The 16,810-nt window shown below is 38.3% G+C and overlaps 1 protein-coding gene across 1 annotated transcript; it reads right to left on the bottom strand.

Annotated features, from left to right (window-relative positions):
• Positions 1–139: 139 nt before the first annotated feature.
• On the bottom strand, positions 140–12,362 carry alpk2 (alpha-kinase 2). The gene is made up of 10 exons (XM_056258245.1): positions 10,113–12,362; positions 7,153–8,635; positions 6,253–6,406; positions 5,617–5,747; positions 4,531–4,569; positions 4,072–4,370; positions 3,896–3,984; positions 1,348–1,565; positions 1,175–1,223; positions 140–835 (listed from the first exon to the last, which is right to left on the bottom strand). Exons 1-10 carry the CDS (start codon positions 12,360–12,362, stop codon positions 634–636), a joined length of 4,914 nt encoding a protein of 1,637 aa, XP_056114220.1. The 3' UTR covers positions 140–633.
• Positions 12,363–16,810: the final 4,448 nt, after the last annotated feature.

Below are 16,810 nucleotides of genomic sequence, written 5' to 3'. Positions count from 1 at the left end.
CTGTCAATGGAAGGACAGAAATCTCTCAGATTTCATTTTAAATATCTTCATTTGTGTTATAAAGATGAACAAAAGTCTTACGAGTTTGGAACAACATGAGGGTGAGTAATTAATGACAGAATTTGGGTGAACTTCATCAAGCTTAAACAATTAGATAAACTCTACGTACTATCATAACAAACATTCATAATAACATAAGGAACCATTTCCAGTTCTTTGTTATTATTCTGGCATGTCTATTATAGAATAGTGCCAGTAGGCTAATAATAAAGAAACATGGCAGCGCCACTGGCACTATTATGAACTTTTCAACAGAGCAATTCAGGATGAAAACCCTATGCTGATAATTTTCTATATTTCTTTGATTTTAACAAAAAATATTACATCAATTCTTTCACAATCCACTCACCCCTTAAAAAACATTACAAAAAATAAATACAAGCAATAAGCTCATTTAAAATAGCACAAAGAACTCTCAAGAAAGAAGTAACCTCCCTAATGTCCTTACAGATGAATGTCATCTTACATTTAAAGAAACATCTCAGAAACACAGTTGTCCCTAAGCAAGACTTCATTGCTAAAACCTGCAAACACTACTTATCCTACAAGCAAATGTTCAGGGCTTCTGTCCAATCAGGATTTGCCACTCAGAACAGGGCCGAAGGTTTTTTTCTTTGGCAGGTGTTGTGTCTTTGGCTTTGGGGGGGCAACGGTGCGTTTTGGCTTGGGCTGGAGGGACATCAGGCCCAGTAGCTCACAGTAGCTGTTGCACTGATGCAGAGCTTTGAACTGATCAATGAAGGACATGGCACAGTTTCCCCTGAATCCCTTATAGCTGCACCAATAGAAATCAATATCACTGCTTTCATAATAACTACACATTTCTTTTATTATAAATATTTAAATTTCACTTAAATATAAGTAGGCTAAGGGATATTTAAATACTTTGTTGTTATTATAATTTATTATATTAGAGCTGCACGATACATCATTAAAAACTCACAATCTCAATTCAAACATATTAAAATATGAAACGGATATTTAAATAATGTACTATTATTATTATATTATATAGATTTCTATTAGATATATTTATATTGACATATTTCAATATATTTATTAAAACATAAAAAGTAAGGATAAATTTGTTAGATATTTGATTATAATAACTTACCCTTTTTTACAGGTGGCAATCCCAACATCTGTTAGTTTCATACCGACACCTGTTCATGAAGGAAAAAAATTGTGAATCTTAAAAATGTTCTGCTTCACTCCATCTACAACCTTCATCTATACTGTACATGTCATGATGTGCAACACGTGGTAAAATTGAAGTACATTAAATACCCTGCATATCGGTGACCAGCAGGTTGCCCTCTGTCTGTGTGTAGACCCAGTGCTGAAAGGCACAGCATTTCTGTCCCGCCTCAGAGTCTTTGCGCATCAGGTTGATCTCCTTCCCATCCTTCACAGAGTACTTCACGAAGTCTCCCAGCAGCTCCTCCTCCAGCGTGGCGTAAGGGATGTCGTTAGACGGCCGGTGCACCAAATAAACAGGGATGATTCTGGGAATGTTTATGAATGCTGTTTAATTCACTTTCTTTGTGCGTAAATATACGTATTGTACACTATACCATTCAAAAGTTTGGGGTCAGAAAGATATTTTTTAATGAATAGTTTCTATTTAGCAAGGATGCATTCAGTTGATCAATAGTGACAGTAAAAAAACAATGTTGCAATTCTATGAAATTCTATTTCAAATACAGTTTTAATTGAAATTATTCAACACCCGTTGCAAATCAGGCTTATTGGCAAAATGTATAGACCTTCAGCTCTTTGCAATGAAAAAATCAAACAAAAGTAATTGAAATAGCTCAACACAACAAATGTTTCAAGTGGTTTTCACAAATTCAACTGAAAATACAACTTTTAATGACTTGTTCAGTCTCAAAATTATTCAACCCCCTGATTAGAATCCCTCACAACAGCGCACATCTGCAAAATCTTTCTCAAGCACACCTGATGCAACTAATCAAGGGCTTCATTAGTTGCTCCAGGTGTGCTTGAGCTAGAACACATGAAATACTTGAGTGTCACGTTTGACTGCATGTTAGAAATACAGTATGGCTAAGTCAGAAGAATGGTTCAAAAAGTTAAGAGAACATATCATCGCCCTTCACAAACAGGACACAAAAAGATAGCGAAGCCACTAAATGTTCCTAGAGACACCATTGGAAGCATAGTTCGCAAGTTCAGAGTTAAAGGAACAGTGGTTACACTATAGAAGGGGCAGAAAAAGGAAGCCATCAACGGCTGCAGCCAGATTTCTGAGAAGTGACTCCAAAAGACCTGCAGCAAGACTTGGTGGCAACACACACTGAGGTTTCAGCTTGCACAGTAAGGCGCGTACTAAACGCATGCCAGAACTCCAAGACGTACACCACTACTGACCCAAAAGCACAAGAAAAGCCGGCTCCGATTTGCTCAAAATCATAGAAATAAGCCACAGAAGTTTTGGGATTCTGTTCTGTGGAGCGATGAAACAAAACTGGATCTTTTCGGCCCTATGGATCAGCGGTATGTCTGGAGGAAGAAGAATGAACCATATGCTGAAAAGAACACTCTGTCTACAGTTAAGCATTCTGGTGGTTCGGTGATGCTCTGCTTTGCATCCTCTGGCATTGGAAACCTGCAGCGAATGGAAGGCAAGATGGATACATTGAAGTATCAGGAAATCCTTGGAGAGAACGGCATGCCGTCAGTGCGGAAGCTGAAGCTTGGAAGTCATTGGACCTTCAACAGGACAAGCATACCTCAAATTCCACCAAAGCGTGGTTGCAGAAGAAGTCCTGGAAGATTCTACAGTGGCCACCAGTCACCTGACTTGAAGCACGCTAACCCAAGAATATTTCTGAACTGGAGGCTTAAACTAGCAATATTTCATTGCTTATGAGGAATGGGCTAAGATTCCTCAGAAACGCTGCCAGAAGCTGGTGTCTGGTTATACATCTCGTTTCCAGCAGGTCATAACAGCAAAAGGGTGTTCTACTCAGTACTAAAGATGCTTGCCAAGAAGGGGTTGAATAATTTTAAGACTGCAGAAGTCATTAAAAGTGGCATTTTCTGTTGAATTTGGGGAAACCACTTGAAACATTTGGTGTTGAGCTATTTCAATTACTTTTGTTTGATTTGCTCAATGCAAACAGCTAAAAGTCTGTAAATTTTGCCAATTAACCTGATTTGCAATGAGGTTGAATAATTTAGATTGCAACTGTAAATGTTGTTCTATAGAACTTTCTATTCATTAAAGAGCCCTGAAAAAAAATATATCACGGTTTCCACACAAATATTAAGCAGCACCACTTTTTGATAACAAGAAGCTGAAGACTAGAGGAATGGCTTCTGAAAAAATTCAGCTTTGCCACCACAGGAATACATTATATTCTATTCAAATAGAAAACACTTTTTTTTTTACATTTGTAATAATATTTCACAATATTACTGTTTTTACTGTATATTTGATTAAATAAATGCAGCCTTGGTGAGCATAAGAGACTTCTTTCTAAAAAAAAAAACAATTCTTACCAACCCAAACTTTTGAACATACTGTAGACGTTACTTTAATTAGAAAATCTTTCCTAATTCTTAAGTTCAGAACTGTCAAAATTCAAATGCTAATTAAGTTTACTTTTTAATTAAGTAAATGTGGAAACATTTGGTTAGATACCTTTAACTTTTAATCGAGTGTTTAAGCATCAATTAATGCTTCACGTGATTTACTAAAGTACGCACAAGTTTCCCAGTACTTTTTACACCTCACATTACAAACATAAGTGTGTAATGTCAGTATTGTGTAGACAGTAAGGAGACAGTTGGAGAGTTTTGATATACTTACTCTGGCACCTCTCCAAATGATTCAGCAGACTTGGCCACACTATTGTACACTTTAATATATTCCCTTGCGGTATTCTGCACGTGACATTCCTGGTTAATACAGAAAAAACAATCAGTCTCAAATTTCCTTAAGTTAATTTCTTAATTAAACATCTCCCTGAAGACATGCATTCTCACCTCCACAGCCAGGCTGTAGTTCTTTCGGACAAGTTCCTCATTATTTTTAGTCCCATAGCTGATGACGTTGTGGACTTTCAGGACGCAGGGATGGCCAGGGTTAAATCGTGGAAGATTGCCTTCTCTAAGAGTGGTTCTGAAAGCCTTGCGGTGCATGCCTTCACCGAAGTGGATCTTCTCAGTCACAATGCTAGCTGATTTATTCTCTCCAAAGTACTGATCTGAGAGAAAATCCTCCTTAAATAGAAGCGAGCTGCACTGGACGTTCTCCTCGTCCCCGTTCACAACTCTGGGCTCAGCTGGGAGATTAAATAGGGGGAGAACTTTTGTATAACTAACCAATCACATCCAGAAGCCATTAAAAACATACATCTGTCAGATTTTCATAAAATAAAATGTTCATAATAGTTTTGCTACTCTGCAGATTCTTAAGAGACCATGAAATTAAGGTCTGTTTACCTGGTTGATCATGACTCGGAATGACTAGTTCCATAAGCACTGCAATTAAAAATGTAGACAGTTGAGTCAGTGTGTGCAATAAGCTATCTGCCATTATTTTATTGTCTTCTCATGTTTACAGATTTACAAGGTGAGGATTGGTTTCCCAGACATAAATTGGACATATTTGACACTAAAATGAAGAAATATATACATTACGCCTCAAAAGTTTGAGGTCAGTAAAATTTTTATTTAAAGAAATCTATACTTTTTTTCAGCAAAGACACATTAAATTGGCCAAAAGTAACAAAGACATTGGTCATGTTTTGTAAAAATGTATATTTTAAACAAATTCTGTGCTTTTGAACATTGTATTCATTAAAGAATCCTGAAAAAATTTATCATATTCAACATTAATAACAGTAAGAAATGTTTTTTGAGCAGCAAATCAGCATATTAAAATGATTTCTCAAGGATCGTGTGACACTGAAGACTGGAGTAATGATGCTGAAAATTCAGCTTTGCATCACAGGATTAAATTATATTTAAAAATGTATTGAAATAGAAAAAAAGTTATTTTAAATTGTGATAATATTACACAAAATTACTGTTCTTTTCTGAACAAATTGTACTGTTGTACAGTTCCTATCAGTAGTACAGCTTAACATTTTTGTGAAAACTGATGAATTTTTTCAGGAACAGCATTCATTTGAAGTAGAAATCTTTTCTAACATCATAAATGTCTTTACTGTCACTTTTGATCAACTGAATGGATCCTAGCTGAATAAACATTATTTTCTTTAAAAAAAAAAAAATCAAACTGAATAGTTTTGTAGTATGTTTGAATTGTATTCATTCCACAAACATGCATACTTGCAGAATGTACTAAATTACCAGTCAAGTTGTATCAAATTCAGTAAGTCATTTTGAAAGTGGGAAAATCTTTTTAGTCTATTACATCAATCTTTCTGCTGAAGCTTCAGAGCGTGAATTAAAAATCCTGCTGTAAATTTCTGCTTAGTCATGGAGTACATCAGCAAATTAAAATCTTAATTTATAGCCTCTTTAATTTAGATTAATCTGGGAAAGCAGCCCTCTATGTCTTACCCTCAGATGTGAGATGGTACTCTAAGGTCGAAACAGAAACGTTGGCGGCATTCAGACTGCATTTGTACAGCCCTAGATCTTTACTGCAAGCATTTAGGATTGTCAGTGTGAAGCGGCCGTCATCCTTCTCTCTGGAGAAAAAAGGAAAACCTAGTAAATCAATAATTCTTCACACATCTGGGCAAATATTTTCAATTACTTAATCAACTGTCAAGGACCTAAAGACTAAATAAATACAGTGGTCAAAGCAGATGTTCATCCCTGAATCCATATTATATACAGTATAACTTAAGTTACAGCTTACAAAACAACCCAGAAGGACCATTCTGGAAAGCAGAGGCCTGTTTGAGAGTGTCTGAGGCATAGTCAGCATTTCGTAGGAATGAATCACATGGTTATGTAAAAGGTTCATTTTGCTCTCACTCCAACTCATGGCTGAATCACCAGTGCTCTGATGTTCAGTTAGGTCTCTGCCAAAGTGTACAGCAGATTTAGACAAGAACAGAGTGACACCAAGTGGTAAAAAAGTTACGACGATGTTCTTCAGAAATGTGGTCATCTTAGTTAACTAATTATGTTTGGACCCAGAGTCAGACGATAAAGTGGGGACTGATGGGTAAAGAGGGTTTATCTTACACTTTGTTTATGTTTGACAGCACTGTTCCCTCTTTAGTCCACTTAATGGTGGCATCAGGTGGGATGGGACTGAACTGGCACCAAAGTAAGATGTTTTGGGGGTCAGTAGGGACTGGGTCAGCCTGGATCTCTGAGACTACACGAGGAACCACAACTACAACAAAAACACATACAAATATGTCATTTATAAACCATTTTTCAAATGGCCACTTATTAGTGCAATATTTGATAATCTGCTGCCATGCATACCCCTAAAAACAGTTTAAACCAGCCTAAGGTGATTAGCTAGTCTCCCTAGGGTGGCCAACTAAAACCACCTAAACTAGGCTGGAGACCAGCTAAATCAGCTTAAACCAGAGTTTTTTTCCAGCAGGGTTCCGACATTTCTATCACAGGAACTGGTAAAAATAAAACACAAAGGCCTGGTTTCACAGACAGGGTTTAGATTAAGCCAGGATTAGGCCTTATGTCAATTAGGACATTTAAGTAGCTTTTCATAAATGTGCCTTAGAAAAAACAATGGCACTGACATATTTTACGACATGTCAGTGCAAGTTGCTTTTAGTTAAAACAGCTCAAACATGAACAAGCTTTTAATCCTTGTCTATGAAACCGGGCAATAATGTTCTAATGAGAGTGTGTCCAGTCCTAACACTATTCTGCAGAGTTTAGCTCCAGTCCCAATCAAACACACCTGAACAAGCTAATCAAGGTCTTCAGGATTACTAGAACACTTCCAGACAAGTGTGTTTTGGGCAGGTTGAAGTTAGACTCTGCAGATCATTGGGCTTTATGGAGCAGGACCAATCCTGCTCCCCGAGTGCCAATGTCGTAGACTTCAGCTCTTTTCTACTGGATTGACTTTTAAAACTAAGTTGAACAGGAATGCATTTGGAGAACCTGCTTTGGGTGTTGGAATCTTCTGCTTGACGGCATCACTGTAAGCTCTTCGAGGCACATCTTCTCCGTCTTTTCTTGCTTGGCGGAAAATTGCAGGCAGCTGTGGTCTTGTCCTTATCGAAACTGCTCCAGACATGTCTGCAATTCGCCTGCGCTTTATGTCGTCATTTAGCATACTGGGTAAACACGTACTCTGAGAATCTGAGGTGCACGTCTTGTTTTCCATCTTGGCTGTGTTACTGGCGTCTGCTTTGAGTTTTATAGGGACAGCTTTCTGAGTGGCATTTATTCTGGCAGGGTTCATCTTGGCCCCACTGGGTTCTACTTTGGGTCTCACTGTCATGACTTTTTGAGTGCTATCTTTGTTAGTAATGTCCATTTTGGTGGGAAGATGAGATGCTGGTTTTTCCAGACCATTTGACGCCACCTTCACGTCAAGGTTCTCTGTCTTGCCAATTGTGCTCTTCTGAGTGTTCCTGCTCCCTATGTTAGTCGGTGGATCATTCTCGGGTTTTGGCGTCCCATGTAGCGCATGCTTCTTTTTCTTCTTCCCTTGGGTTTTAGGAACGATCTTCTCTGTGATGACGATGGTTTCAATGACAGTGACCGGAAGATCTTTACAACCAGCTTCTTCTGAGTTGAATTTGTCTTTCACCAGGGATGAAAACTGAAGATCTTGCTTTTTTGATGTTTGAATCCCATGTTGCTGCTTCTCAGCTGGTTTCTCCTTATGTTTAGAGCGTGTTTTACCATCTGAGGTCTTTTGAGGCATAGTGTCTGTTTTAGGTAGTTCCTCACAGTTTGACAAGGAAAAAAGACTCAAACTTCTGGGTTCCTCCAAGTCTAGAGTAACATATGCAACACGTTTGTTCTCAGACACCATAAAATGCTCTCCTGTCAGTAAAAGTAACTTAGAAAGCTTATACTTGATGGAAGGATCATCTGAATCTACAACGGATGAAGATGAAGAGTGTTCAGGGCATGTATGAAAGCGGTCTTCAGAAGAATTGTCACTACTGACTGAATTTTGATCACTCTTAAGGTGTATCTCATTAATAATCCCTTTAGGAGGACGATCTAGATCAGCTTGTGGACTGTCCTCTCTCAATGAACTATGATTGAGGAAATTATTTCCAGTACAGAGTGGAGCAAACGGCATAATAAACTCTGGAATTGTATTTCTTTCCTTTTCTCTTGGCTTCACGGTACAGTCCTCAGAGTTAGAATGCACAAACAATCCATTTCCTTCAGCACGTCCCTCCTCAGAAGAAAAGTGAATGTCCGATTGAGAGGGACATGTGTGGAGATTCACATTGGAGCCGTGACGCCGCTCATCGCCACTCACACAGCCAGTTAAATTCTTGTTGCTGGTGTAAGCTGAGATCTTCTGAGAAGAAAAGCTGCTATGACGTTCCTCATCGACAACCAATCCGAGTACGGAAACTTTGTCTTCAGTCACCTCCACCAGCGTATTTCCCTCCGACTGAAACAAAAAAAAAACATGGACAAAAACATTAAATGTCATGGAGAAAACAGAAAGGCCTATCTGGAGACAATAAAGTCAACACAGGAATTGAAGAATTAGAATCATTTAACAAGTCACAATTTAGGCCTATCCTCATCCAAACTGCATGTCAGTGTTTACATACCTCACTGAGGCGATGGTCTGCCTAATGCAACAATCATTATGCTTTCATGCAGCAGTCTAAAGCCACATGTGGTTGGCAGTGGTAGAGATCATCTCTATTATAGTGATCACAGCCACTGTGTAACACAGGTGAACCAATCACAGCTCTCCCACTGGCTCAGGGGTCTGTGGGATTGGAGAAACTGCCGTACAGTACGACGCTGAAGTTGCGAGCAGGGGTCGTATTTCGGCCCTCAGCTGTGCTCGTGCCCCCACAACCCCCTGCCTCTCCAGTTCCTCTTTTGCTTTCTGGTCTATTATCATCTGCCACTCTCTATAATTAGTCTGCATTTCTGTTTATCAGTATTTTTCTCTGCACCTCACATTTCCTCAGCAGCCACAGCTATCTGTCATGAATGATGGGGGTGGTGAATGTTTAAGTATTAGTGAGTGTGTTTGAGCCATGCTTTGGGGAGGAATTTGTCAAAAAATGTCTCTAGAAGTTAGATAAATAATACAACTTCCTTTTGGGTAGAAAAAGTAAAGTAAAGTAAAATAAAATAAAAATTTAATTGCAGAAATGTTTGATTCAAATGTAGGGATTTTTAAATTTTTTTTAGGTTTAGTCTCTAATTATTATAATTAGAAAGTAAGTTAAGTAAGTAAGTAAGTTAGATTAGGTAAATGTGTTTGTATGTGTGTGTATGAGAGCTAGAGAGAGTGTGTGTGTACATTATGAAGTGAAATTCCTGTGTGGAATGACTGGTCTCTTCCAGCACACAGAGTGTCATAATAAATAATGAAAGTATTCAACACATGTAAGTTCTATTAAAGGAAATGTTAAAGGTGACAGGCTATTTAAGATCACATACTGTCACAGTAACATGTAGAAGTTTTTACGTAATGGAAATGGTCACTAACAAAACAATGTAAAAAAAATACCACGGTATTGGCATTTTTGACAGTAATAGCATGTTTTTGGAGATGTACAGTGTATTCTTTAAAGTTCAGTAGCTTGTAAATTCCATGGTATTCGAATACAGAAATCATTCAGTAACATGGTGTATGTGTGATGAACTAAGGGTACAAAGGTCAATTTCTGTTTAATTCTGCAACGGTGTAGTTACATTCAGATTCAGCTTTTAAAATACCTAAGCTCAGTATGAGGTTATTTCAGTGCAGGTAACCAAAACTAACCTTTAGGTGAAATTGAAAACTCTGAAGTATAAATCTCTCGACGCAAATCGCAAAAGATCTAAAGAATACTCAGTCAAAACACCAGAGTCTAAATCTGCCTTTGCTAATTGTATTTGAAATGTGCTAGTCATCTCACCTTTCCACTCCAAAGCTCTCCAGAGATGTGCCGACTTCCATTTAGTTCGGCATTGAATTCATTTGCAGAAAACATACATGACTTTGATGCATTAAACGTATCCATGGCTGTATTATTATCTGGTTTAAGGGATTCAGACTTAACCAAAGTCTCCATCATTGCATTGTCCCGACTGTCTGCGTCTAACTGAGAAGGAAGCCCGTCTTTATCTCCTTGTTTAAAAAAAGTTCCATTAGTGTTATCAGACTCGACTTGTCCTCTACTTGAGGCTTGACCTGGTTCTTCTGGTTCTAGGAGGTTCGGGGACAGACCAGTCTGTCCGTTGTTGTTTGCATTATGTGGACCTGTTCTATGCTCCAAAATGTTGTCCTGGATTGCCATGCTGTGCTTAGAACCAGTGCTTGAAGTGTTAGCGCTGGTGAAAGAGTCTTCCGGATAGGTGTTAACAGCCTGGAACCAGTCTGAAAGAGCGCTAGCCCAGCTGTCTGAGGACGACCACCTCTCAACAGGTGGAAACCTCAGCTCCCAGTCCTCAGCATGGTGGTCAATTGAAATGTTCTCTCTCCTGGTGTGATCTGCGGCTTTTGTGTTGTCTGGATGGGTGGTAAGGGGGCTGGGAGAGCACGAACGACCCCACTTGTCAAAAATAGCACCCTCATCCTCTTCACCTGCCAAGAACTGGAAAGCGTCCAGCCACAACTCACTACCAGCCTCAACATCACGTTCTGTTCCTGTGAATTTTAAGCAAGTGCACTCGATCTCCTCAGAACGTTTACCTAAATCTCCATTTGTGACTGTTGTTGGGCAGAGGACCACTTGTGAGAGATCCTTCTCATGTTTTTCACCAATCTGTGGGGTTTCAAGTATGGATTGGGGGAGAATTGACTCCGAATAACCTATTGTTGCACTCGGTTCATGGCTACAAGTCACCAATGGTTGCACTCTACTGTCTTCCAATGAGAATTTTGTATCAATCATTCTATCAAGCATGGAATCATCAGTTATATTGGATTCCAATTCTGTTACATCATGTTGTGAAACCTGACGACGATTCTGAACCGTCTGGGTTAAAACGGCAGTGCAAAACCCAACATTTGAGGAAGCCAAGTCTTTATTTACAGTCTGAATGATGTCACTGTCATTCTTAGGCATGTCAGCTGTTTCCAAGATGTTGTTCATCCCCAAAGAATCTAATAATGTGGAGGCATGTGTTAAGATATTTCGAGTCTCTGCTTCATGCGAATCGCCCAAGCATATAGGGACGTCAGTAATTGGATTGTCCATCTTTGGTGTCTGGGAGGTTGTGAAGCCGCCACACGTCAAGCCCTCTGCAATGGCATGCATCTCTGGGTAAGTTTTATAGGGAGTTGCTCCTTCCACAGCTACGTCAATACCTTCAGGTGTATCCTGGCAGGTCTGGATGAACGATTCAGAGGAAGTTACATCAATCTCATTGTTTGCTATCGAGAATGGTTGGTCATGGTGTTGCTCAATATTCGTTACATCAGAGACAGTATTTACCAGGGCATCGTCATCGTTAGCCGTTTGGCTAATCTCAAGTCCAACACTATCCAACACCGAATATTGGTTTAAAATGGTGTATTGGCCCATTTCTTCTTGTCTGTTGTGTTCTGTTAATGATGGAACTTCTGGACTCATTAAAGTCCCATGAGCATCATTTGTATCCTCTATAGTGTTTAAGTCACTATGTTTGTCATTTTGATTTCTGTCTATCATATTGTCCACGTCTATAAGTTTAATTAGGTCAGGGTTGTTAATGCTGTTCGTAATATTGTCAGTCTCCATTACAACACCAGTATCGAAGTCACAATTATTGCTTTTATCATCATTTGGTTGATTTATTTTCATTTCATTCAGTGCGGTTTGATCCATAAGCTGCGTTAAGATTAAACCATTCTCATCGTCTCTTGCCCCGTGAATGTTTGGACTATGGATCTCCATGGTCCTGCCCTGGCACAGAACTGCCATTAATCCTGAGCTTTCTGAAGCTGGATTCGGCTGTTGATCAGGGACTGGACTGAAGCTGTCGTCCGTCTGGTTGTCCGAGGCATGGGCCGGCTCATCTTGCTCTATGGGCACTGAAGCGAGGGAAGAGTTGACAGCATCTGTGTCCACGAGCAGCAGATTGTCAACCCGCTCAGCTGTCATCTCCTCTCTCTGGATCACTGCGCACACGTCACTGCGAGAGAGGAAATGGAAACAGAGGAAAAAGAAAACAATTAGACGCATAGAAATAGAGAGCTGAAGATCGTTTAAAAAAAGCAAGATTCCGCAAAAAAAGCACTACTGTGGTTTTTAGACATGGTATTATTTTTAGTAACTTGGGTAAATAAGGGGTAATACTATAATACACAAATATGTTTTTCAGTGTCTGATACTATCAATACACCATTGTACAACCACAGTATATTTTGCAATACATCATGGGCAAAATCATGCGACAATATATATACATATATATATATATATACACACATATAAATATATATATATATATATATATATATATAGGATTTTCCATTACAAACAACCTGTATTGTTGCCCGATGGTGTTGGGCTACACTGGAAAATGACTGACTGAATGATTTTCCATTTAGATTTGTATCAAACCATGTGTGCGTAATTTCCATACGTGATTCCTACGTCAGAGCTATCAGATGAATATGACTCAGCCCTGTTTTTCCTACTCGCATGATTTTCTAAAGCTACTCTTAAACTGTCATCATGCACTTCAATCAGATGCAAGACTTCATAAATAACTTGTGAAGAAGTAACGCAAAACATAAATAAATAAGGTCAATTATTATTTATAATACACACCTGACTCTTGTTTAATGTGTTTAATGACTCAAATTTAATGTGCATGCAAAACAACAACAAAAAGTTTTGTGTACATATTAATATTAAGAAAAAGTGACCTTTAAAAAAAAAATTCTTGTTAGAATATGAAAAGTGCACTGTGACAGAAAACATAACTATAAACAAATGAGTGTAATTAATTATAATAAATAAATAAAAATACAAAAATTATTTGATAGTAAAAGTTAAAGTCATAAAACCTCACAACCTTTGAGAGTCCATTACCTTAATTAGGACACATGAGAGACCATCCAAAAATCTCACTCTTAAAGCAGGCAGCTCTCGGCATCAGTTCCCTGCATTCACTACAGAAACTGTTTATCCGAACAGAGAAAATCCCAGTGACAAAATCCCACTATCTTAAAAAAACTAAAAACAATTCCAAATGGCCAATTATACTCAACAGTGATGTCGGTCTGGAGAATACGAGGTTCACGTAAAGCTGAAAGGTCTTGGGGGTTTGGGGAGAGGGTTTATTTTTAGTCAACATCCCCCTTAGTTCAAAGTTGGTTACCTGATAGCAGAGACATGTGCCATGCTAGACGATTTATCACTTCACTTCTATATTTACCTGCCTTGCGATAATCAGAGTTGACAAACATCATGAAGAAGATCTCCAAGGTGTTTTCATCTGTGGAGCCAGAATGAGATTATTACTGTCAGAACAGTGGAGGGGAATTTGACATTGAAAGGTATTTTAATGCCTCTCAGAGGCGTTTGGCCGAGTCTTTATCCTGCATCAGTGTTGCAGGCGCAGATAGAGGGATTCTATGTAAGAAATGTTTAAAGCTCCACAGGGAGGATCTGATCTACGAGCTCTGACGCAGAGGAAGAAGATTGCGTGGTTCTCAGAAGGGCTTCGTTCATTCCTTGGACCCCCTAATATCCATCACCTTATCCTCCTATTCAAATGCTCTCTCTCTCTCTCTCTCTCTCTCTCTCTCTCTCTCTCTCTCTCTCTCTCTCTCTCTCTCTCTCTCTCTCTCTCTCTCTCTCTCTCTAGCACACACATCTGTAATGTGAGGTGGCCTTTCCAACAGGTGCATTTGATAGGAGGAACACAGTTATGGAAACTTTCTCTCTCTGTCTCAACACCTATGTGAACTGATTCAAGAAGCTGTCAACAAGCTGCATGCTTTTTTTTCTTATCTTTTTTGTTATTAAAGAATTGGTTAACAGCTGAATTGAATTCTGTTTGCGTTATTGATCACTATTTTCCCGTTTATCACAGTAAAGCTGCATAAAGCGTTATATAAATAGAGGTTTGATGCAAAAGCACCATAAGTCTTTTGAATTCATACAATGGCATTTTATGAGAAACCAACTATTCATATAATGTTGTTATGTGGTGCATGGTTTATACATTTGCATACAAATCTTCTTGCAAAATTGGGGTTCAAAGTGAGGTTCACTTGGAATGACAATTAATTTGTTTTCAGGTTTCATTGTCATGTTTAATATCTCCCTCAATTTACAAGTGTGTCTCTGGATGCAACAAATTTATCCCACATACTCCAGCTTAGGGTTGGCACAGGTCGAGAAACCTTTAAGCTTAGCAGGCTGTTAAAATCATGCTGAGGTTTCAGTCTTCAGAATGTGTTGCCTTATGATTGATCTCTGTACAGTCTTTAATCCTTCAGTGTTCTACTGCAAACCAAAAAAAAAGAGGGTGTAAACCCTTGACTCAGTCTGTGTCCTGAGACAGGGTCATGACCAATGCACACACACACACACACACACACACACACACGTTGGGTTTCCATATTTTATGGGGACTTTCCAGACATGGGGGGCCTCATTTATAAAACGTGCGTACGCACAGATTTGATCGCTGAAGTCCACGCCAACAATCATATTTCATAAAAACGGTCTTTGACGTGAAAAAGTGCTTAGCACCACGTCAGGATCTATGCAGACCTATGCACTTTTCCTTGTGGCAGAGAGTCTGAGTACTGTGGGTATTTGGAAATCTAAGCAATTGTTACTGCTCGTCATTCACAATCATTTGGACCACACACACACACAAACAAACACACAAACACACTCACCTCACATCTACAGGTCAAGTGGTGTGACCTTAGTTCCCCATTGAGCCTCACTTGGACACCTCTTAAAACAAAAACACACACACACGTCTACAAATGCAGACGTCTCTCATAAACAGTCGAGCAGAGGAGTGGCATTACATTACACAAAACATCACAACATATCTTTCAGTAAAAATAGATATGTGATGTTGTGCAAAAATGGGTTCAGCATTTAATATTTTGATTGATGATGGGTCATTTTAAAATGAAAAAATAGATACACAAATATTTATTTCACATTGCTATCATTACAATTACTGGAACGGTCACATTTTTAACAGAAAGAGACATTACTTCTCACCTTCAGTCCAGAGGAGAAACAACTCATAGCTCATAGCTCAGAGAGGTTGACGGCGGCATACAGTCCCGGGTTTTGGCACTGTAATTAAACACACAACAGACTGTTACATCATTCATGTTACATCATGTGTGAGGTGTATTATTTTCTGATAAATTTATGAGCCGGTCACTGACAGCATTGTGTTGTATACAGGAAGAGGTGCGGACAGGCTTAAACTCAGCATGGCCATTCCTGTTTGTTTAACAAGCCATGTTGATGAAGTGTGTGTTAGTATGTGTGTCTGAACAGTTGCTGGGCAGACAGATTAACAACCCTTACAAAAAAAAAGTATACTTCAAGTTCGTTTTATGAAGTATACTTAAGCAATGTTCAAGTATATTTGACTACTTTACGTAGTAAGTATACTAATGTCAATGTAGCCTAGTAGTAAACTTGTAAGTGTCCTGTTTCAATACTGCTTGGGACTAAATTGCCCCACTTTTAGTAGCCTATATAAAAAGTATATAGTGTACTGTAAGTGTAACTGTAGTAAACTCTAAGTGCACAACTATTTCACATTGTTTCTCATTTGTACTGCATGTGAAGCTATAGCCTAGTAGTTTACTATTTTTATACTAATAAGTTGTACTCTTTTTAGTTTATTAAAGTATAGGCTACTTTGAAGTATACTCTCAGTAAACAACTAGTTTAGTAGTTTTATACTGCAAGTATACTTGTAAGTTTTCTTTAAGTGAACAAAACATCATACTTATAGTTTACTATTTATATATTATTTTTACACTTTAAGTAAACTACTATGTACCTATTCACGTATAATTTTTTTTAATACTTGAAATATACCTTTAACTGTCCGGATGGGATTCAGAACGATGATCAAAACAGATCAGATCGAGTCCATCAACACCCCAAAGTTTCACAGTCGCTCCTCCTGGGTTGACATTTCATTCGGTAACATTACTTAGGCAGTTTTGATTTATATGCAGTTTAATGCGGATGATCATTGATCACGCTATTTTACATTTGTTTGAGCAATCTTCTATCACTTGTTTCAGCTTCTTCTTCACCTGTGTTTGTTTTGATCCAGAGATTCAATCCTTTTTCAGAAGATGTGTAATAGCGCCCCCTACCGTATAACAGTGAAGTAGATTTGAAGTACACTACCAGTGGACTAGCCTACACAAAAATTCAGATAGCCTACTCAGAATAAGGAACATATCTGTTGTCTTTATAAATCAATATTTTTAAACAATATAAGTTTATAAGACAATATGTAAAACTATGTGAAAAAAGTATTTAATAGGCTACACAATCAAAAGATTAAACACAACTATACCAGCCCTTAGAATACTTAATTATACTTTTAAAGTATATCTCGATCAAAAGATAGGTACAAGTAGGCCAAATATACTTAGACCTTTCTGTCAGTATAA

This window comes from Rhinichthys klamathensis, unplaced genomic scaffold (genome assembly GCF_029890125.1).
Source record: "Rhinichthys klamathensis goyatoka isolate OS25496 unplaced genomic scaffold, OSU_Roscu_1.1 h1tg000150l_1, whole genome shotgun sequence".
Taxonomy (NCBI): Eukaryota; Metazoa; Chordata; class Actinopteri; order Cypriniformes; family Leuciscidae; genus Rhinichthys; species Rhinichthys klamathensis.
Note: the sequence above shows the minus strand (reverse complement) of the source record. Positions and strands in the feature narration are given on the sequence as shown.